We start from the raw sequence: 24,086 nt of genomic DNA on the forward strand, positions 1-24,086 counted from the left end.
AGGAGATCCTCAGAGGAAAGATGGAATACACTAAATGGGAGAGTCTATCTTTAATGTAAAGAATCTTCAAAGGGTTACAGCTGGCTATCAGGAGATAATCACCCCAAAAATGAGAGATACGAGTATGTCCCCTTGAATTAAACAGTCTGAATTTACTTCTGAGTAGATATGAGTAGTGGATTGTACTGTAATGCTGCAATCCCTCTCATGTTTCTGGAGTATCATTGAACATGATAGGAGTAAACATACATTGGTATTGCACTGCACAACACACACGAATGTCAATGAATGGACAGTATTATCTGGAGATGCAAAATAACCTCCACAGATGGATGCTATTATCTTCTCTAACGCTGGTTGGTAAAATTCAGGTTTGGTGGAGTCTGAACAAATATGGTGGATGGTGGGTGGAAGAAATTAAGTCATAAATCTAATGTAATATATGGATGGTTTTGCTGTAAATGTTTTATTATTCCATTAAGTGTTTTATGAAGACTTTTATGGCAAGTCACACTATTTATGGGATTATTTTACCCAGTTATCTTTGCTGTTTATTTTTACTTGTTCTCTGCTCCTGTTATAATATGTATTTTATCTTTTATCACAGTGATCAACAGCCAAGTCACTGGTAAATATATATGTGTTAGTCCACGAAAACCTTTACTGTAAATTATTGTTTATTCCAAGCATGCACAGCAGAACGAGCTGTCTGTGTCCCCCCCTTTTACAGCAGTATAACAACTTCCCTGAATCGCTGACCGCTTTAACAATGTAACTAAAGCTTCAATCCTACACCCCACTTGCCTGGGAGTACCGGTAAGTCCCACTGAGCCCAACAGATGTTGCATCTGCACAGGCATCCACAATTAATAGAACATAATTGTTTTTCAGGGTGAGAGGGGGCTGAGGAATAATGATTTTCTGAGTCCTGAGCTCGAGGAGCTATGAGCTGCTAGGCCATGGGTAGGCAAACTAAGGCCCGGCGGCCGGATCCGGCCCAATCACCTTCTAAATCCGGCCTGCGGACGGTCTGGGAATCAGCGTGTTTTTACATGAGTAGAATGTGTCCTTTTATTTAAAATGCACCTCTGGGTTATGTGTGGGGCATAAAGGTAAAGGTAAAGGGACCCCTGACCATTAGGTCCAGTCGTGGCCGACTCTGGGGTTGCGGTGCTCATCTCACTTTATTGGCCGAGGGAGCCGGCATACAGCTTCCGGGTCATGTGGCCAGCATGACTAAGCCGCTTTTGGCGAACCAGAGCAGCACACGGAAATGCCGTTTACCTTCCTGCTGGAGTGGTACCTATTTATCTACTTGCACTTTGATGTGCTTTCATTATTTATTTATTTATTTCAAAATATAGTCCAGCCCCTCACAAGGTCTAAGGGGCAGTGGACCGCCCCCCTGCTGAAAAAGTTTGCTGACCCCTGTGCAGCTAGGCAGGGCCGAATTTAGGTGAAGAGAGGCCCTAGGCTACTCTATTTGTGAGGCCCCTCCCCATCCCCCACCCTCACAACTGGAAGAAAATGGAAGAGTGCTATAAACAAAACTGAGTGAAGCCAAGGATGATGACGGGTATTTAAAATTCTACAATTCACAATTTCTCCTTTAAAGGACATAATATATTACTGTTAAATACCATGGTGATTTTAAAAAATGTATAAAATTAACACTGGAAAACTATTGCAGTAACTGAACTTTGTAAACCTTTTGTGGCCTGGGCAGATCTGGAACTAGTTCCCATGTCTTGTTCCTCTCTAAGGAATCAAGTTCAGCCTTCATGGCATTTATCCATGGCTCAGCATCCTCTGAGGTTAAACTTTGGACCTCTTGGAAGCTTACCCCAATATACCAACCAATATATCAACAGCACACCCACCCTCCACCATCCTAAGAAAACTCCTTAATCCCGATTGTATTTGCTTTTATGCTTTGGCCAATTTACAAAAAGAAAAACATACACCAATAAATAACTTTTAGAAAGGGACAAGATTAGACGCGGATGCATAAAGCATGCCTGCCTGCCCCTCAGAGCCCTCATGTCACACAGGGCTGGGCCTCTGCGGCTGCAGCCTCTCTCCTCCTCCTTGCCCGCTCTCCAGATTGATGCCACTACAAGCTGCCCAAGGGAGGAGGCTGGCAATGGAGAGGCAATGGGATGCTCCTGCCACCATCGCTTGGGACAAGGACCCGCTCATCCTCCTCTCTGAGCTCAGCAGCAATGGAGCTGGCAAGGAAAATAGGGACATTCCAATATAAAATCAGAAGCCAAGATGGCTTTTGTCATTCTGGGACTGAAAATTGGAACACTTGGAGGGTATGCTATTAAGATGACTGGCTAATCAACCTTGCTTATTATGTGGTTGCTATATCTCCCTATCTTACAGAGCCGTTGCTAGGATTATAAGTAAGAAAACGAAACTGGGAAACTCAGGCAGAATGCAATTTTTAAAGCCCAGGTATTGCTATTATTAGCACCAACCGCAAGGATTCTTTAGTTGAGATTTCTGCATTGCAGGGGGTTGAACTAGAGGAGCGTAGGGGACTCTCCCAGCTCTACAATTCTATAATTCTATAGCAAATGATTGTAAATACATAGTGACGTTAAATAAAGCTTGTCCTTGTGAGTTTAGGTCAAGTAAAAGGGAATGGAGGTGACCTGCCACATCAGACAGGGATGGGTAATCTGAGGTCCTTGGCCTAATTTCATGTGGTCCTCAGTCTGATTTCTTGCAAATGGGGTGGAGTCTGGAAGGGGGGAAATGGGGAAGGTTGGAATAATGAATGTGGAAGGGGAGCCCTCAGTGATCAGTTCAGATCTCTGGCAAAAGTGACCTGTTCCTTCTGATATGCTGGACAAAGAGGAATAGTGGGATGGGGGGCGGGAGGAAGGAAGGGGCTGGAAAGAGAGAAAAATGGTATCTGATGAATAAGTATCTGCCATGTATCTCCCACACCTTTATATGCAGTTGCCCCTTAAGGGGATCAAACCTGCAACCATAGTATTTTTAGCACCATGATCTAACCAAGTGAGTTACCCACCTATGCAAATAGGTGAGTTTGTATCAGTGGAGGTATGTTGAATACTTCAGATTTAGTGAAATCTACCTTCAAACCTGCCATCTGCAGTATCTACTCTGTATTGTTTTTAAGTATAACTACCATCAATTTCTTTTGAATTATGGTGCTGGAGGAGACTCTTGAGAGTCCCATGGACTGCAAGAAGATCAAACCGATCCATTCTTAAGGAAATCAGCCCTGAGTGCTCACTGGAAGGACAGATCGTGAAGCTGATGCTCCAATACTTTGGCCACCTCATGAGAAGAGAAGACTCCCTGGAAAAGACCTTGATGTTGGGAAAGATTGAATGCACAAGGAGAAGGGGATGACAGAGGACGAGATGGTTGGACAGTGTTCTCGAAGCTACCAGCATGAGTTTGACCAAACTGCAGGAGGCAGTGGAAGACAGGAGTGCCTGGCGTGCTCTGGTCCATGAGGTCACGAAGAGTTGGACACGACTAAACGACTAAACAACAACAACAATCATCAATTTCTGTGTTACTTTTGACTGTTTGTGTATTGTAGTGTGTATTGTACATCAACTTGAGACATGTGGGGGAGGTGACTGATAAATATTAATAATTCCTGCCATAAGGCCAGGAATTCCCACTGGCACAGGGATTCTCACAAGTAGCTGGGCGCTTTTCACCTCTGCTTAAAAGCTTGGTGGGGAGGCAGGCGAACTTGTTGGGACAATTCACAGCTCCTTTGAAGTCTTGAAACCCTGTTACTGCCCCTTGGCCTTGAATCTGAACTGGGCTTATTGTGGCTACCCCTTTGCCTTGGCTATTTTCTGCTCTTTCCCTCACAACAAGTTTGTATCACTAGTCTGCAGTGATAAACACTTCTTTACTTACAAGAAACTGCAACTGTTGTCGTTTTGGGTGGAAGGTGGAATCCTACCTGCTTGTTCGTTGGCTCTGTCTTGCAAGCCATTGTGAGGCACAAGAGTAGCCAACAACAATGGCAGTAAGGAGGGTAGGCTCACTGAGGGAATGGGGCCACATTGAAGGTCTCCTGTCTTGGCCTCCCCCCAAAATCCACTGCCTATTTTATTTTTGGAGCACTCCTTGATTGGTTAGCAACCCTAATGTGGAGAGGCAATCATTTCTCTCCTCCACTCAAACGCCACTGCAGATCAGACAAGAATATCTACATCTATTATTAATATTTTTTACTTTAAAAAAACCCAGAATCCCTACATCTAAAGCAGGATTATTCTGCACCCAGGCTCCACCTTTAACCCCAGTCTTCAACATGGGACTTGCTTCTTATTTTTGCTATTCTTCCTCATTTTCTCCATCTTTGTCTTCCTCCTGCAGGCTCATCAGACCTTCCCTGTTTCCTTGAGGTGCCAGTTTCATACTTTCCTGTTTTCAAACGCTTTTAATACTTTATACTGCTGCTGGGCTTTTAATGTATTTGTGTGTGTGTGTGTGTGTGTGTGTGTGTTTAAAATGTTGTAAATAGTTAATGTTGCTGGGTGTTGTTGCCAGTTTCATATTTTAAATTGGTTTTATTGCTTTTTAAATCCCTTTTAGGTTACCTTGGATGCTTGCCTCAACACAATTCCTAAAATAAAAAACAAATAGCAAATAGCAAGCATTTTTGTATTGCCTGCTTGAGTTACCCCCACCCCTCAGCCTAAATAAATTTCAACACACATGCTTCAGGCGGTAGATTTCTTTGGGGGCATAATGAAAGGTCAAAAATATATCATTAATATATCATTAATGTATTATCATAATTATTTTACCACGAGGGGCGCCACCAGTTGTATTTTATTTTGCCATAGGCAACACAGTATCTTGGGCTGTCTTGGGTATCAGCATTTGTGTGAGTATTCGGTGGCAGCCATTTTAGATTCGTTCCTCCACCCAGCTACCCACCCCTTTCCTCATGCCAGGCTGGTAATTCTGCTTCCTTTCTGGAGTTTGCATCTTTTGTTAATGACAAAAGGCTTTCAGGACTCTTTATTTGTCTTTCATAAGAAAGGAAGGGGGAAATATTTACCGCCATTACTAACTGTCAGCCAATATTAGCTCTTCAGAAAATGTATGGTTTCAGAAACACATAACCTTTGCTTATTCATTTATTTATAGAAAAGTGTTTATAAGCTGCTTAATATTTATCTTTAAGCATAGCGCCACATGAAAACAACAATCAGTATCATTAAAACAAAAATGCTACACAAAACAGCTGCATAAAAGCATATAGAAACAAATATACATGAAATAGAAATGGAGAAAAACAGCGCCACCACAGTCCAGTTCTATGTGTCAGGGAAAGTCTGCTCAAAAACATATGTCTTTACATGATGTCTGAAGCAACTGATGGCTGCTGCTTCACGTATGACAGAGGGAAGGGTATTCCATAGTGCAAGCGCAGTAGCAGAAAATGCCTGTTTTCAGGTCAGCGCCTATGGTATTTTGTAGGGCAGAGCTTACCAAACTGTGTGTTGCGACACGTTAGTGTGTTGGCTGCAGTGTGCAGGTATGTCACGCAGTATGTGTCCTACAAGGAGTTAGTTTAACCTCCGGCTTGACAGTAAAACTGAATTACTGTGTCGCGAAGTGATGCATGTCTAAAAAGTGTGTCACCAATGTGAAAAGTTTGGAAAGCTCGGCAGTAGGGTGTGGTAGAATTTTCCCAAATGATCTAAGACAAGCGATCTTTCAGGTCTATACAGGGGCAGGTGACCTTTCAGGTAACGGCATTCACTTGGCTCTAGTGCTTGAAGAAAAGCAGATCTCCTTCGCCCCATGCCCATGATTTCTTTCTTTCCAAGGTTTCAAGTTTGCAGCTCTACAAAAGTGCACCCAACAATCCAAATCGGTGTTCTGGAGCAACTGTTTGCCTTCTTCAGCAATAAGCAGGCAGAAAAGGAAGAGGCAGGTACGAAGAGCCAGGGAAAGTTCTGCACCACATCTCTTGAGAAAAGACGCTACAGGCCACCTCAGTCTTTGCCAAGTGGTGCAAAATTCCAGGGGTCTTGGCACTTAACCAGGGTTCATGTTTCCTTTGAAATGAGGCACAGCGCAGACTGTAGTGTCTTTAAGATATATGGTTTTCTTTACACACCCACCCACACCAGAGCCTTGATGGAGGGAATGCAGAACTTTACACTTCAAGAGTGTCTCTTGTTCCCTCTCTCGTAGCTTCAGCAAAGCTTGTGTCCAGAGAAGAAGACAGCTATGGTCCCTGGTCTCTGGGTGCAGCCTCTCCCTGCCAGTCTGCATGGCGTTCTGCCCCACCTTTCTTGCTTTTTCCAAAAACCTCCTGCAAAAGGACACAGCTCACCATAATTCTCAACACACTGATTAAACCCCAGCACCCAGGAATCTAGGGGGTCAGGGCACCCAGAAACCTGGAGGAGTCAGGGCACCCACAAATCCATAGCAATAAGGACCCAAGAAATGTCTTGCATGATCAGTCCAAAGGTATATTCTAGACTGCTGCCGTTTTACCAATAGCAAGCCATTAGATAATGGGAAGCCCCAAAGTAGGAATTGAGCATTGAGGTCTTCTCCTACAACTGATATTTAAGAGCATACTGCCTCTGATACTAGAAATAATGTATGATCATAGTAGCCACTCTTACTCTCTACGAATCTGCCTAATCCCCTTTTAAAGCAATCCAGAGCATCTTGTAGTAGAAAATTCTATAGTTCCAACAACATTTTGTACAAGTAGTTCCTTTCGTCTGTCCTGAATCTCCCGATATTCTGCTTAATTGGATGACTCCAGGTGTTACTATTATGAGCTCTACTTTCCCCCAACCATGCATAATTTTATACAGCTCTTTCACTGTCCTCTTTTACTTGCCTTTTTTCTGAGATAAAGAGTCCCAACCACCGTAACCTTTCCTTGCAATTGAATTGCTCCAGCCCCTTGATCATTCAGGTTGCCCTTTTCTGTGACTTTTCAATATTCTTTTTGAGATGTGACGACTGGAAGTGTACAAAGTATTCAAAGTGTGTTTGCATCAAAGATTGGCATAAAAGGGCATTGTGATATTGGTAGTTTTATTTATTTGACTTTATGTTTCCTAATGATCCCCAACATGGAATTTGCCTTTTTTTCACAGCAGCCGTGCACCTACTGGGTTGAGCTACACACCACAACTCAAGACCCGGAGGATCCCTTTGCAATATCGCTCCTGGGCAGGTGTGACACCTACAAACACCTGGGAGTACACCTGACCTCTTGGATCACACATAACTTTCTTGTAACCCAGGTAACAGCCAAGACATCAGGTTGTAACAGAGGAAGGATGAGAAAGGATGCAAGGCCGTTTCATCTGAGCAACTTTTGGCCCCAGCTTGTCATTAGAAGAACATTTAACTATTGCATGTATATAAGGCAGATCTACACCATGCATTTAAAGCACACCCAACACACACTTAAAGCACATGGCTTTCCCCAAAAGAATCCTGGGAACTGTAGTTCAAAGCCGCTAGGAACTGTATCTCCATGAGTGAAAAACTAAAGTTCCCAGGATTCTTCCCCCCCGGGGGGGGGGGAGTCATATACTTTAACTGTATATTAGATGTGCACATTTGAACACATTTATTATAACTGCCAACTTTGCGTGGACATTTGCATAGCACATACCGCTTAATATGTTTTCATAAAGATGGACATATTGATGACTGCCTTTTTAATGTGAACGGATGGGTTTTTTCTGCTTTTCTCTCACCCCTGTTTTTATACTTTTCCTTGGTTTTGGTTTTCTTTCTGTTTTGGCAAACTTTGTTATTATAGATATAAACAAATACTAACAGAACTTGTAACTAAGACCGTGCACTTGGCTTCGCTTATTTCCTCCTCCCTTCCAACTTATTTGCCTTTCGCGTGGCGTCTTTTAAGACTGTAAGCTTCCCGGCAGATCCGTGGGCTGCTCTGAAAACATTTTTGGGTTGATGGGAAGGATAAAAAACAAAAAACCACGACCAAATGCAACCTGCTCCTATAATCCAATGGGCCTGTTGAGCGACAAATCCCCTTGCTTGAACGCTGCCGGTGCCAAGAGGTCGCAAAAATAAAATAAAAATAAAAAAATCCACAGAAAGGAATAACAACAACACGGACCTCCTCTACAGGATAATACAAGATATGAAATATTTAGGCATTGTTACGTGATGGCTAAATGCCCCTTCACGCCACCGGCCGAGCAGGGAGGAAGCACAAGTGTTCCCTAAGGGATCTTGTGGACCGATCTCTCCGGACCCTCTTGGCTTCGGAGTCCCTCGCTCCCTTTCGCCGCCGTCCTCCCCGCCCCCCGGGCGAGCGCCTGTCTCTCCCCGGGGAATGGCATCCACACGGCGCGCATTCCTGAGCCGGCGGAGGGGCTGCTGGGACTTGTTTTGGCTCAGAGGGCGAATTCCTCCATTCAAACGCCAGTGTGCAAATCTGCCCTTGCCTGCCTATAGCCCGGCCCCCTTTCCGGCCCGGGACCAGGCTGGTGACTGGTGACTGCTCCCGCCAGGTGTGCGTGTGTGTGCAAGGGATGAGTAGGCGAGAGTATGCAGGGGCGAGAGGCGGGCCGGGTGCGGGGCTAAGACGGAAGAAGGCGACGAGGGAGGCAAAGGGCGCGCGCGGAGCGGGGAAAGTGGACCAACTCCCCCGGCTGCTCCTTCCGGATCGGGAGTTTGCTCCTTGGGATGCCCAATTCCTTGTGGAAATAATGAGCCGCTCAGCTCAGAGGCTCAAGGTGATAGTCCTCATGGTGCACAGAGGAAGCCGGTGAATGAGTGGGCGGGGCCGGGCCTGCAGGTACACTTTGTGTGTGATACCCAGGAATGTTTCCTGAGACCCTTATTGTGAGTGTGTGTGGCTGATGGTCCCAAGTCCTACTGCAAAGTATCCTACATGTAAGTATGTAAATCGGAAATATTCGCGTTTCTTTCCTTCCTTTTCAACCCTGCCTCTTGTTTCTCTCCGTTGCCCCCCCCTGCCTGTTTCTAGATTGTAAACTCCTGGGAACAGAGAAACGTCTTTTGTATTTATTTTTGCTAACACCCCTGCATAGAGATAGTGTTATTTAAGTAATTGTGCGTGTAGTTCTAGATCTACAGTGATGTGAGTGGTATTTAATTTCTGTAGTGAGGCCCAAGATTGCTTGGAATGGCACTCCCCTTGCCCTGAAAGCTTGAACTCTTTGCACCTTCCTCAATATCCCTGCTAGTAGTATATGCGTGGGAAGCCACCTGGAATTGATTTTTGTGAAGGAGGAGCATGTCTGCACATGGTCAGATGTATGCTCATTTTAAATTCTCCCAGTGTTGAATCTGGGCTGCACACACATTGCCAGCTTAAAATGCAGCTAGGTTGTTCGTTTTTTCTTAGTTTGGTTCAAAGCCAGATTGGAATGAAAGGCATCAAAATGCCGTATGTCATAAGAAATGACAGGATACAGACAGAATAGATATGGATTGTGGCTAATGTTGTGCGTACACTGCTTTTCAAAACCAGCCATGGGAGAGCACTGGATGCAAAATAAGAGGTGTGTGTGTGCAGAGCCCTAAATTGTGCAGCAAGTCCTATAGACCCCTGGCTTAAATTAAGATCTCTTGAATCCTGTAAACTGCTTTTGCCACCTCGGATCCCTCCAAGAGCTCATGTTGAGCTGCATCTGGCCATACTGAATATTTGAGCAGTGGCATTATTTAAGGAGGTGGTGAAAAGTGAAAATCACTGTGCCACTTTCAAAACAGTTTCCCCCCTCCCTTTGATCAACTCAGAGATTTGTGGTGGGGCGGCAGCGATTCTACTGTGTGTACTTTGGACACACAGGAATCCCAGGGAGAGAGATGCGTGAGGAAGGAGCAAGAGAAAAAGGGAGGGGGAGGAGCCTGCATGTGTGGAGATGAAAAGAACCATTCTTCATGTCATTAAGAATTAGTTAATGAAACAGAAGGGAAGGACCTTGCTGTAGAAAATAACACAGGCTTTTGTTGTTCTCTTGCCAGCTGCACTTAGGATAATCCACCCTTCCCGGAAAGTGAGATGGCCCATGGATGCATATCATAACTAAAAGGGAGAAATCAGAAGTGGCCGCCAAAGTTGAAGTTTTTATCCTGGGCTGGTGCTACCTGTGATTCTTCAGCATGACAGGTAAGCTAGTAGGGTCAGTGGAGGTGCAACGGGCTACAGAGTTGATTGGCTTATTTTGAGATTGAAGTTGTTCTATATGGAAGTTGTGTATGTGTGACTCAGAGAGACATCCTTCCTCTCCCTTCCTCTCTTAAATATATAACCCCATAAGTCACTTGGGATTTATGGCAGAGAAGCCACTGTAGGAAATACCTGCCCTGGGGGGGGAAGAGGCAAGACCTGCGACTGATGACTCAGCAGGTCATTTGTGTGTCTGAGATTGATGACTCATTCTTGGAATGGCCCTGCCCTGCTTAATCAGCCAGGATGGGGAGAAACAGAGCTACACTTATTCGCATTTAGTTCAAGGAGGGATGGGATTCCCCCCTTTTACTGTCACAGGCAAACTGTAGTTTGTCAGCTTTCTTTAGCTTCAAAGGGAAGCTTTGGTGCTCAATAGCTGCCAGCCTATTGTGCATCTATTAATACCACAGAATGAGTGTCTAGGATCAGTCAGTTCCATATCTTTAGCTTATCTTTATCAACCGCCAATGGGCTTATTGAGATGTTAGAACAAAGGAGTGAATGCTGACCTTAATGAATGGATGTATAAAGTTGTATTACTCAGAACATTGTTCCATAGCAAGACCCTCCTGAATCAGACCAAGAACCTTTCGGGTCCAGCATCCTGTTTTCTACAGTACCTCATCTGGAGCTTAAAAGATTGCAGTGTTGACAATACAGTACCTTGAATTGTTTGTTGAAATACTCAATGCTTCTGCCTTGTGTACGTCTAGAATTCTCCCCACCAGTCGCTGTTCACCCCGCCCCCCCCAATCCATTATCCCTGTTTTGTCTACATACAGTCATACCTCATGTTACGTTTGCTTCATGTTACGTTTTTTCAGGTTGCATCCCGTGGTGACCCGGAAGTACCAGAAAGGGTTCCTTCCAGGTTTCGCCGCTTGCGCATGCGCACAAGCACTAAATCGTGCTGCGCACCTGCACAGATATGGTGCTTCAGGTTGTGGGCTTTTCATGTTGTGAATGGGCCTCCGGAACGGATCCCGTTTGCATCCAGAGGTACCACTGTATTCAGTAATATTGTCTGCAAGGCCAGCCCTGCCGTTAGGCAGACAGAGGAGCATAGGAAGTTGCCTTTATATTGAGTTGAGTCACCTGGCACAGTGTTATTTACACACTGACTACATGCTGCTGTCTGGGATTTCAGACAGCGAACATTCCCAGCACAAATTGGAGACACCAGAGATTGAACCTGAGGCTTTCTGCATGCAAAGCAGATGCTGTACAAAAAAGCTATATAGTCCATCCTCTCTGAGCTCTGGCTTTCCTGCTGCCTTAGTCAGCGAAACTTGGGATGTGTCCCCAGTCAGCAGTGGAAACCACCCAGTCTGCTTCTCCTGTGGACAGCGCTGTATGTTTCACATTCTTTGCTTGCCACCCCTAAGTTATCCTGCTGCCCTCTGGTGCTACAGAAGATGCTGTCCCATCATCAGTGTTGAAGTATGATTCAGATGCCTGTCCAATTGGCTCTGATCATGGGATGTGAGAGGGGTACCTCGGTTTACGAACTTAATCTGTTCCGGAAGTCCGTTCTTAAACGGAAACCATTCTTAAACCAAGGTGCACTTTCCCTAATGAGGCCTCCCGCCGCTGGTGCCCTTCCACCGTTCGGATTCTGTACTTAGACTTAGGTAAAGTTTGCAAACCAGGACACTACTTCCAATTTTGCGACGTTTGTAAACTGAATCGTTCGTAAACAGGGCTGTTTTTAAACCGAGGTACCACTGTACCTCTATAGCATAAAAATATCAAAGACCTTTACAGCAATATCTATATATAATAAAGAACCACATTAAAAATTGTAATTGGAGACCATCAATTTCCAGTTATGGGAAGGTGCTTTCCTGATCATCTGCATAAGCCCAGTGGCATTGAAAAGTTTTCAGGAGGCATTTAAAGATTGAAACAGAAGGCGGCTGCCGGATCTCTATGGGCAGAGCATTCCTCAGGACTGGACTGATAACACTAAAGGCTTGGTTTCTTGTTCCTGCAGACAACACTGGTGTTTGCTGAAAGAGGTTTCCGTGGGAAAGCAAACATTTGACTCTGGGGCTCTGCATTACGTATTTGTTCTAATCTTCAATTTCTTAGAAAAGGCAGGGGAAATGGAGCTCCAGGGAGCTGCAGGTCAGGTTCAGGCCTGCTGTTATGAGCAATGTTGATACTGGGCTGCTTTGGAGGCCCTGAGGTTGGGGATTTGCTCCTGTTTGATGGTGTGATGGCAGTTTTGTTCCCTGGAGAGTGCTGACTTTGCCCATGTAAAGATTGCCATTTTTGAACTTTGGAGGGAGGGAGTGGAGGCAACGCTTTGTGGGAAGGTGTTTTGTGTGTGTCCGTATTACCAAACAGTTGGGGATGTCTACTTGTCGTCGAGCGACCAGATTTATCAACTTGGTTCTTTTTGGGGGGCCTTTAAATGCTCTCACATTCCTGCTGGTTTGGCTTGCCAGTTGATGGCAACAGTGCACCACTCTGGTTTGCCTTAAGGTGGGCAGCTGCCAGAGAAGGCAAGGCTCCTGCTTCTTCTGCACAAGGTCCACTTTTGTGAATGCCAGCTGCTTGGAGCCACACCAGGGGAGGAGAGTGTTCATGCAATCAGGTCTGACATCCCATAAGCATCAGGGTGTGGCCTCTGTGAGAGCAGGATGCTGGACCAGGTGGGCCATTGGCCCTGATCCAGCAGGGCTCTCCTTATGGTCTCAGCATGTTTTTATCTGTTACGTAGCATTATCAATACATATGGTGGCTTATAGACTAAAGTTGAGACACCTGCTTTGAAAAAGTTAAATTTCTGTAAGGGTGCAGAGGAGGAAGAGCAGGGTGTCCTTTTAGTCATTAAATGTTAATGCATGGCAAAAAAGGAAAAAAATATGAAATGCATCAGCACCTGAAGAGGATAAACAAGGATATGCTAATCTATTTATATCAGGCATGTCCAAAGTCTGTTTCGGGGGTCTAATCCAGCCCGCTGGTTGGTTTAACCCGTACCCTGTGGCAGTTTATTTCCTGGGGTAAAATTCCCCAAAAAAAGCTCAACATGCATGTTCACTTCATCAAATCTGCCCCTCTTTAAAAAAAGTTTGATTTATTTATACCCCTGATTTATTTAGATACAAATTTAGTGATCATTTACTATAATTTCACGGAGTCATGTTGAGTTGGAAGGGACCATGGGGGCTATCTAGTCCAGTCCCCCCAAATGCAGGGATCTTTTGCCAAACAGGGGGCTCAAACCCACAATCCTGGGATTAAAAGTCTCATGCTCTACCGACTGAGCTATACATCTTGCCATAGTGAGGAAGATTGTGGCCAGGTGTCCTGTGTTCCTGCTTGGTCTGCCACTCAGGTGCTCCCTGTTGCTGATGGGCAATTTCAAGGCCCTGCTCTCCCTTATAATTCATTGTTTTCCCACTGGACTTGTCCTCTGATCGCCCTTCAGATAGAGGATTGTCTTTTGGAAATTAGGGCAGATGGCCACCGTAGGCAATAGTAACAAAGAGGAAAGGGAGCAAATGCAGTTCTTTCTATTTAGTTCTCAGGTGGAAATGAGAACAAAAGGGTTAACCCAGCCTTCCCTCAGCCTGATCCCTCCAGATGTTTTGGACACATAACACAATGGGAGTTTTTAGCTCTATGGCACCAGGTTGGAGATGGTTGCCTTCTTTGAGGGCTTTGAGAAGGTACTTGAAAGATGCTAAAGAGGAGACATTGTAAAGGCCTTTTGGCAGGGAGATTATCTCTGTTGCTTCTGGGCGACTTCCAGACCATCAATAGTGTGTAGGAGGAAATCAGTCAGATGCTGGAAATTTAGGTTTTTGTAATTAAAGTGGTGCAACAAATCTACTTAAAAACAAATAAAAAACCCAGATGTCTTGCAATTAGGGAACTGATGAGAAAAAACACTAAGAAGTGTGAGTTAAATGATTCCAAGGAAGTCAGGATGAATACTCACTGTGGTATAACCACCCCACAAACATTTCGGACCTCATGCTCAATAAACAGCAAGCAAGTTGGGATGAATGCTGAATAAACTGGTTTGTCTGGAGGAGCATCCGGTTACTACAGCAGCAGCAGCAACAGCTTTGTTGTTTCGTCCTTTGGGTTTGCAGTCAAAGGGTGCTTGCAGGCTGTCACAATTTCCAGGTGAGATTCAGTCCACATACCAGCAAATTCAGGTTGTGTGGTTGCGGTTGGACTTGTACAACAAACCTGCTTCCCCAAAAGGTCAGACTTTTTTTTTTCAGTAAGGAAGGTGATGAGTGAATGCTCTGGAAAACATGGAATATTATTTGCTTTGATGCAGCGTCATTTAACCTCTGTGCTAGCAAGTCACAATGAATGCTTGGTAAATTGGCTGCCTGGAAGCACCCCAAGAACTGGTGTCAAGTCCAATGCCAATTCCTTCATTATCCATGCAGTGTAGCCCATGATCTTTCTATATGCATACATAGGAGCACATCACTGCGCTCCCTGTAAATGAAAGGAGAACAACAAACAGACATGTGCTTCCATGTTGTTCTAAGGCTGGCATTCTCCATTCACCCAGGAGTGCGCTCTGAAAAGGTGGGAAATAGCCATCCTGATTGTGAGTATGGAAGACTGGCTGAAAGCTCATCAAGGGGAAACGAGTTCATTTTTTTAAAAAATATTTTTATTAAGCAATTTCAACATAACAAATTATCAAACCATATAATCACACAGATTATTTCCCCCCCTTTTTCCCCACCTCCCTTCCATCCCTCCTGCCTCCCACCAGGGACTTCCCTCAGCTCCTCTCTCTGCATGTTATAAAATTATACATATCCTTGCGTTGTCTATCTATCATGTTATCAACCAATAAATTTGTGTATGTTTATTCAAAACATGCCAAGGAGTCCAGTTCATTTTGTTGTCTTTTTAGATAATTTGTAAAAAGTTCCCATTATTCCTTAAAGTCGCACTTTTCCTTGTCCCGCAGTTTATATGTCAATTTAGTCAGTTCTTCATAGCTCATCAATTTTTCTCGCCACTGTTCTTTCGTTGAGATTTCCTCATTCTTCCATCCTTGTGCCATCCTTGTGCTATCCTTGTGCCGCTGTTGTAGCATACATAAATAAGTTCTTTGTTTTTCTTGGCAGGTCTTGTCCTACAATCCCTAACAAAAATGCTTCTGGTTTTTTTTTACAAATGTCATTTTAAACATTTTTTTCAATTCATTGTATATCATTTCCCAATTTTTTTTAACTTCTCTACATTCCCTCCACATATGGTAAAAAGTCCCCTCTTTTTCTTTACATTTCCAACATATGTTTGACGAAACGATTTCAAATTTAATGACCCAGTCTGTGAACCCCTAGGGCCTAAGGAGATAGTAAACGAAAGCCTCTCGGAGGCAGGAGAGGAAGAAGATGCATTGTGGGAAAAGATTGAGAGTGTCCGGCACAAGCTGACCCGCTCTCTGAACCCAGCCAAACTGACTCCATACCTCCGCCAGTGCCGTGTGATTGATGAGCAGGATGAAGAGATGGTGCTGAGTCCCCATCAGTTTCCATGCAAGAGCAACCGGACAGGTGAGAGAAGTGAAGAACTCACGTGGAAAGTACAGCGCTGGGGGTGAAGGCTTGCTTTGTATAAAGCAGTCCTGGCCCAAAGCCCTAATCCAGGAATGGATCCCAGACACATGTCTCTACGGTCCTGGCTTATTGCTTTTATTTATCATGGCTTCACATTGCATTTTAATATGAAAAGAGCTTCTCTCTCTCCCTTTCCTTCTCCCCCTCACTCTGCCTTACCCACACAACAATCACTAGGATTTATGCTCTTGTTGTTCCCATTTTACAAAATGGGGCTTAAGATTCACGCAGGGAGACGGAGACTGAAATGAAATTGGGCTCAAGCCTTCCGGATCCAGCAGCTTCTGCATGGTTTTGGGACAGCGGGAGAAGCTTGGAGTAGTATCTTTGGATACTTGAAGCTGCTTGGTTTTTGGTTCAGCTCGCTGCTGATCGTGTGGCACTCATTTGTTCTATTATTATTATTATTTATTGTCTTCCTCCGCAGGACTCCTCATGGATATCTTGCGAAACCGAGGGAAAAGAGGCTACGAAGCGTTCTTAGAATCCCTGGAGTTCTATTACCCTGAGCATTTCACCCAGCTGACGGGGAAGCAGCCAGTTCAGCGTTGCTCGATGATCCTGGGTAAGAAGTTGTGGAAGTCTCCTCCTTATAGGTCCCTTGGCACAGGAGGCAGACAGCTTGCTTAAGTTAAGCAGGTCAGGGTCGGGTCAGTGCTTGGCAATCACATGCAGGGTGAATGGGCATGTGGTGGCCAACCTGGTGCTTCCGCTGCCTTCGATGCCACCTCTCCCTGCCCCATCTCATTCTTGACAAGCAGCAGTGGTGCCACATCTGGGAAGCCAGGGCAGGAGCAGCACCCCAACTCCCACTCTGTGACTGCTGCAAAGTGTGAAGCAGAAATGTGTGTTTGTGTACACGCAGTGGGATGCTTCAGTTGGACTGCATCTTCCTGGCACATGCCCAGTGTATGTTTATAAAGAAACATCTCCACATGCGGCATTGTCTGCTGCTGCAAATGCCAGCCAATGTGTGGTGAACATGTTTGTCCTGTGAATGTGTGATTTGACTGTCCTTGGTTAGAAACACTGAGCTGGACTATTGCTCCATTTGGCCTAGTACACAATTCAAAGTGTTGGTGCTGACCTTTAAAGCCTTAAACGGCCTCGGTCCAGTATAACTAAAGGAGCGTCTCCACCCCGATTGTTCAGCCGGGACACTGAGGTCCAGCTGCAAGGGCCTTCTGGCCATTCCCTCCCTGCAAGAAGTGAGGTTGCAGGGAACCAGACAGAGGGCCTTCTCGGTAGTGGCGTCTGCCCTGTGGAACGCCGTCCCATCAGATGTCAAGGAAATAAAAAACTACCGCATTTTTTGCTCTATAAGACTCACTTTTTCCCTCCTAAAAAGTAAGGGGAAATGTGTGTGCGTCTTATGGAGTGAATGCAGGCTGCGCAGCTATCCCAGAAGCCAGAACAGCAAGAGGGATTGCTGCTTTCACTGCGCAGCGATCCCTTTTGCTGTTCTGGCTTCTGAGATTCAGAATATTTTTTTTCTTGTTTTCCTTCTCCAAAAACTATGTGCGTCTTGTGGTCTGGTGCGTCTTATAGACCGAAAAATACGGTATCTGACATTTAGAAGACATCTGAAGGCAGCCCTGTTTAGGGAAGTTTTTAATGTCTAATGTTTTATTGTGCTTTTAATATTCTGTTGGGAGCTGCCCAGAGTGGATGTGGAAACCCAGCCAGGTGCGTGGGGTATAAATATTAAATTTGGATACAATAAAGGAACTGGAGGCCCCTCGACTGTCCTCGGGTCCAGTATTGGACCACTTTGACCGGATATCCCCAGCCAATGTGGACAGACTTCTCCGAGCTGGAAAGCCCACCACCTGTCCTCTCGACCCGTGCCCGTCTTGGCTGATTAGAGCGTGTCCAGACGAGGTGCGGGCCCTCCTGGGGGATATCATCAATTTGTCCCTTGGCACGGGGACATTCCCAGGGGAACTGAAGGAGGCAGTGGTGCGCCCGCTCTTAAAGAAAACATCATTAGATCCTTTAGATCTATCCAATTACCGCCCGGTTTCGAATCTTCCGTTCCTGGGTAAGGTGATTGAGAGAGCGGTTGCTGAACAGCTTGGTGGGTTTCTGGATGAAACATCGGCTCTGGATCCATTCCAGTCTGGCTTCCGCGCTGGTCATGGGACCGAGACAGCTCTGGTTGCTCTAACAGATGATCTTCGTAGACAGCTGGATCGAGGCGGGTCGGGGCTGCTGATTCTTCTAGATCTGTCAGCAGCTTTCGACATGGTCGATCACGAACTTCTGGACCACCGCCTTGCCGACGTGGGGATCCAGGGCACAGTCCTTCAATGGCTGCGCTCGTTTCTCTCTGGTCGGGGACAGAGGGTGACGCTTGGGGGGGAATTGTCATTGCGCCACTCCTTGGTGTGTGGAGTACCTCAGGGTGCGATACTCTCCCCAATGCTTTTCAACATCTTTATGCGCCCCCTCGCCCAGCTTGTCCGGAGTTTTGGGCTGGGATGCCATCAGTATGCCGATGACACCCAACTCTATCTGTTGATGGATGGCCATCCTGACTCAGCCCCAGACACACTGACCAGATGTCTGGAAGCTGTGGCTGGATGGTTACGTGGGAGCCGGTTGAAGCTAAATCCTTCGAAGGCAGAGGTCCTGTGGCTGGGACGGGATGATATGGGATTGGGGGGGCAACTCCCATCTCTTGCGGGGGCGCAGTTAGTGCCAGCACCGTCCGTTAAGAGTTTGGGTGTAATCTTCGACACCTCCCTTTCCATGGAGGCACAGATTGCAGCTATAACAAAGGCGGCATTTTTCCATCTCTGCCAAGCTAAGCAGTTGGCTCCTTACCTCTCTCGCCCTGACCTAGCCACTGTGATCCACGCGACGGTCACCTCCAGACTGGATTATTGTAACTCGCTCTATGTGGGGCTGCCCTTAAGACTGACCCAGAAACTCCAGTGGGTGCAGAATGCTGCAGCGAGACTCCTTACGGGGTCTTCGCTGCGAGATCACATTCATCCGGTGTTATATCAACTGCACTGGCTCCCGGTGGAGTACAGGATCAGGTTTAAGGTGCTGGTTTTAACCTTTAAAGCCCTATACGGCCTAGGACCCTCGTACCTACGGGACCGCCTCTCCTGGTATGCCCCACAGAGAAACTTACGGTCTTCAAATAAAAACATCTTGAAGGTCCCAGGCCACAGAGAAGTTAGGCTGGCCTCAACTAGAGCCAGGGCTTTTTCGGCTGTGGCTCCGACCTGGTGGAACACTCTGTCACAAGAGACTAGGGCCCTGCGGGACTTGACATCTTTCCGCAGGGCCTGCAAGACAGAGCTGTTCCGCCAGGCCTTTGGCCAGGGCACAGCCTGACTCCTTCCCTCGGCAATCTTCGCGGAGCTCTGGCCCAATGGTGGCCAGTGGCTTGAATTTAATTAATTTTATAATGAATGATTTTAGAGTGTTGTTTGTGTTGTACTTTTGTACTGCTTTATTGTTGTTAGCCGCCCTGAGCCCGGCTTCGGCTGGGGAGGGCGGGATATAAATAATTTATTATTATTATTATTATTATTATTATTATTATTAATTATTAATTATTATTCCTAAACTTCCCTCTACCCTGTGGTCTGCTTGCAAATTGCTGAGGATCTTGGTGGACCACTTAATGATTCTCCTGTCTGTTGCAGCAGTTGTGGTGTGCTGTGACAGATGTGGCATGATTTTTAATTGCATTGTTATTGCTGATTTTATTTCATATGTTGTATTGTATTACAGGGTGAATTCGATAAATACAACATAAAATAAAAATCCGTATGGATATTAAATGCACTGTGCCTGCTGTTCACATCTGCTGCTCCCCCTGTTCTTCACAGACACACCATGGGCCACCTGTATGAAGCTTACGGACCACAATTTGAGAACCCCTGGTCTACGTGATTGGTAGCCAACATGACTACCAGTCAGATGTTAACTACAACTCCCAGATGTTAACTACAGCTCCCATAACCTTGGGACGTGCTGGCTGGGATTGATGGGAGTTGTGGTTCACAACCTCTGGAGACCATCAGGTTGGCCACTCTTGATCTACACCAGTGTTTCCCAACCTTGGGTCGCCAGCTGTTTTTGGACTACAACTCCCATCATCCCTAGCTAGCAACACCAGTGGTCAGGAATGATGGGAATTGTAGTCCTCAAACAGCTGGAGACCCAAGGTTGGGAAACACTGATCTACACCAACTGATTTTTGGGCAGGAGGCTTATCCCAGTGCTACCTGCATATGCTGAACATTGACTCTGGGAATTTTTTTGCAGTCAAGACAGGCACTCTGCTACTGAGCTATGGCCCTTGAGAGTCCATGGGTTATCTGCAAAACGAGTCCTAGAGTAGACCCACTAACTAACATAAGTAAAGGTAAAGGGACCCCTGACCAGTGGCGTAGCGTGGGTTGTCAGCACCCGGGGCAAGGCAATTTGCGCCCCCTAACCCGTGGATTTGCGCCCCCTAACCCGTGGATTTGCCCTAACCCCAGATGTTGCGCCCGGTGCGGCTGGCCCCCCCTGCACCCCCCATGCTACGCCACTGCCCCTGACCATTAGGTCCAGTCGTGACCGACTCTGGGGTTGTGGCGCTCCTCTCGCTTTATTGGCTGAGGGAGCCGGCGTACAGCTTCTGGGTCATGTGGCCAGCATGACTAAGCTGCTTCTGGCGAACCAGAGCAGCGCACGGAAATGCCATTTACCTTCCCGCCGGAGCGGTGCCTATTTATCTACTTGTACTTTGACGTGCTTTCGAACTGCGAGGTGGGCAGGAACAGGGACTAAGCAATGGGAGCTCACCCCATCGCGGGGATTCGAACCGCCAACCTTCTGATCAGCAAGTCCTAGGCTCTGTGGTTTAACCCACAGTGCCACCCGTGTCCCACTAACTAACATAGGCCCATTAATTTCAGTTGGTCTAGTGTGAGTGGAAACTTGGTTGGCTGTAACCCCCATGTGCCCAATTTGCTGAGCATCCTCTTGCTTTCCAGACGAGGAGGGCCATGAAGGCCTGACTCAGTTCCTGATAATGGAGGTGAAGAAGATGAGGGCTCAGCGGAGAGGGCAGTTGGAAAAGGAACACGGGCTCCAGGCGAAGAACCGGGCCTTGGAGGAGGAGGGCGCCCAGCTGAAGCAGCAGCTCCAGAAGCTGCAGAAGGTGCAGGAACGTTACCAGAGGTTCCAGGAGGAGTGGGACTCCCACAGCATGGAGCTGCTGAAGCTGAAGGACGACAACTACATGCTGGCCATGCGCTACACCCACCTGTGCGAGGAGAAGAACGCTGCTGTTCTCCGAAGCCGGGACCTGCAGCTGGGGGTATGGAGAGCAGGGGGAAAGAGGGAGGTGGGGACTATTGGTGAATGCATGCAGGTGTTAAAAGGGCAATGGAAACGGGTGTGCACACCCAAGATAAACCAAGGTGCCAGGAATCACTGTGTTAATGATTCACTGCCTGCCTGGATGTAGGTGCTTTGGGTTCATTGGCCCGGGCCTGCCAGCCACTCCTTTATAGGGAAATAGGGGAAAGGTGTCTGAAGGCTGGCCAGTGAGTTGCATGACTGTTGTCTCATATTTGAAGGTTTAAAAAAGTTTCCCCAGAGTAGTGCTCAAGGAAATTAGGCAAAGGAATGCAGCGATTTGGAATGAATGCCACCACCAGTGGATTCTCAGAAACACAGGAGTGTATATACAGTGGTACCTTGGGTTACAGACGCTTCAGGTTACAGATACTTCAGGTTACAGACTCTGCTAACCCAGAAATAGTACCTCGGGTTAAGAACTTTGCTTCAGGATGAGAACAGAAATCATGGCGTGGCGGCAGTGGGAGGCCCCATTAGCTAAAGTGGTACTTCAGGTTAAGAACAGTTTCAGGTTAAGAACGGACCTCCACAATGAATTAAGTTCTTAACCCCAGGTACCACTGTACCAGGAAAGGGTACGCCTTATATTTTCCAAATGACACTATGTTATGGGTGTGTGAACTTTCGTCATGCAGTCAGTTTTGGAGGACTGGGGTCATAAGAGAATATCCAGGCTGCTGTTTTTGCATGAAGGCCAGAGTGTGCATATACTTTAGCAAAAGCTCCAGGTACAAATAAAAGGTTCTGAATTATAGAGAAGTAGCTGCGTTCTCCGGCAAGTCTCATAACACGATAATTCTTAAGCTGAGGTTTACTGGGGTAGGGAGCTGTCTTATACCCAGTCAGATTATTTGTCAGTCTTGGACATTTTTGGAATGTAGCCCGTGTTTGCCCTACTCAGAGTAGACCCATTGACGTTGCTAAACAGGACTAACTCACGGATTTCTATGGGTTTACCTTGAGTATAACTGAGTTGGAAACAACCCATTGTGTCTGATCTGGCTGGCAGCAGCTCTCCAGGCCAAGGGTCTATCACAGGCATAGGCAAACTCGGCCCTCCAGATGTTTTGGGACTACAGTTCCCATCATCCCTGACCACTGGTCCTGTTAGCTAGGGATCATGGGAGTTGTAGTCTCAAAACATCTGGAGGGCCAAATTTGCCTATGCCTGGTCTATCACCTCACCTGATCCTTTGAACTGGAGACACCTGGGATTGAACCTGCTTCTTTCTGCATGCAAGGCATATGTCTTACCAGGTATAGCATTTCCTGATGTTCCAAATATTCCCAGCCAGCTTTTTCTCACCTTCCAAGTCCCTCCTTGGGAGTTTTGTATTCTCTTGGGCTCCTCTCAAAGCTCTCTCTCTCCCCACTTCCCCTTCAGTTAATTTAGGCATATGTATACACCCTGTTTGCTTTCTGTCTTGTGGTTTCTCTTGTGTTTGTATCCCTCCCCTCTTGTCCTCCCCTTCCTTTTATTATCTCTCCCACTTGTCCCCCTGTACGGCACAGCCACTGTGGAGTAAGCAAATGTCTGCTATTTTGCTCCGTAAAGCCCTATGCATATTGATGACGCCGTAAAAATGATTGATGGCGGCAGTCCTCGCCTTCGTTGGTTAGATCTGAGCCCTGTAGTTACTTTCACATTTGCTCCAGGAAGGCATTAATACGCAGACCATGGCTAAGGCACTTCTTAATCTTCTCTTTAGTGAACTGAAAAGGGGCTTAGTTTGCGTTTATAGCAGAGCATCTTTTCATGTAGGATGCAAGTACCAGAGAGGGCCTGTTTCTAGGGTACGTTTGTGTATGTCTGCCTGCACTTATTCACAATGGAACATGTATATAACATGTCATTCTTCTTGTAGATTATTTTTATTATTTCCACATTTCCCACTCTGTCCCTAAAGGTTCAGGATAGGATGCCAACAGCAATTAAAATTACGATATTTGACATTTTTTATAGTGGCTCACAGTATTCAAAATGCTTCATGTAAAATAATAAATTATTGTTATTGGGAACCAGGCAGAGGGCCTTCTTGGTTGTGGCGCCCACCCTGTGGAATGCCCTCCCATCAGATATCAAAGAAATAAACAACTATCTCACGTTTAGAAGACATCTGAAGGCAGCCCTGTTTAGGGAAGTTTTTAATGACTGATGTTTTAATGTATTTCAATCTTTTGTTGGAAGCCGTCCAGAGTGGCTGGGGAAACCCAGCCAGATGGGCATGGTATAAATAATAAATTTGTTATTAATTAATTATTGTTATTATATCAGTAATTCCCTTAAAACTCCCCAGTTGGGTAAGGTTGGTTTTATCAAATATACCATGGGTAGGGAACTGGATCAGATTGGCAGGTTGGACCCAGAATTCCTTCACCTTCCAAGGGCCACTTTGGCAGCTGGGCAGGGCTACTCACCTGTCAATCAGCTGACATGATATGATGTCAGGTGTTCCAACTTTAAACCTGTAGCTTTCCTTTGCAGCCTCTTTAATTCAAGCTGCATCTGAAAAGAGCCATCCTTTGTAGCCGTGTCTTGACTTCAAGCTGTGGCTGCAAAAGAAAACCGCTGTAAGTGCACTCCTGATTGTATGTTTCTAGCTGTAATTCTGTACCTTTTGAATGGGGTGTGGTGACCGAAAACGGAGCCAGCATTAAAAAAAGCTCTGAAATCTACCGGCAGCTGCAAAACAGGACCTGAGCTGCATCAGTGGTTGTCAAATGCTGACTGTCTGGTGGGAAATAAAGAAAACCAGGTGGATCTGGGGAACAGAATGAAGTGTTGGACCCTGAAGAAGAAGCATTTTTGCACTGCAACGTTTTATTGCAAGTCCCACTTGTCACCCACATTTTACAGAAGC

General features: G+C 46.0%; 1 protein-coding gene across 4 annotated transcripts in view; it reads left to right on the forward strand.

The window, feature by feature from the left end:
• The first annotated feature begins 8,414 nt into the window (after positions 1–8,414).
• Positions 8,415–24,086, forward strand: part of CARD10 (caspase recruitment domain family member 10) — a 44,911-nt gene continuing 29,239 nt past the window's right edge. The window contains exons 1-5 of one of the 4 annotated variants that reach the window (XM_053407075.1): positions 8,416–8,551; positions 10,043–10,177; positions 15,577–15,789; positions 16,280–16,417; positions 20,856–21,181. In XM_053407075.1, the coding sequence (XP_053263050.1) occupies positions 10,171–10,177; positions 15,577–15,789; positions 16,280–16,417; positions 20,856–21,181 (684 nt within the window). In that variant the 5' untranslated portion in view covers positions 8,416–8,551; positions 10,043–10,170. Of the gene's footprint in view, positions 8,935–10,042; positions 10,178–15,576; positions 15,819–16,279; positions 16,418–20,855; positions 21,182–24,086 lie in introns of those variants that run through there. The other 3 variants (XM_053407076.1, XM_053407074.1, XM_053407077.1) reach the window with 3 other exon arrangements.

The sequence above is a fragment of the Podarcis raffonei genome, chromosome 10, assembly GCF_027172205.1.
Source record: "Podarcis raffonei isolate rPodRaf1 chromosome 10, rPodRaf1.pri, whole genome shotgun sequence".
NCBI classification, from domain to species: domain Eukaryota; kingdom Metazoa; phylum Chordata; class Lepidosauria; order Squamata; family Lacertidae; genus Podarcis; species Podarcis raffonei.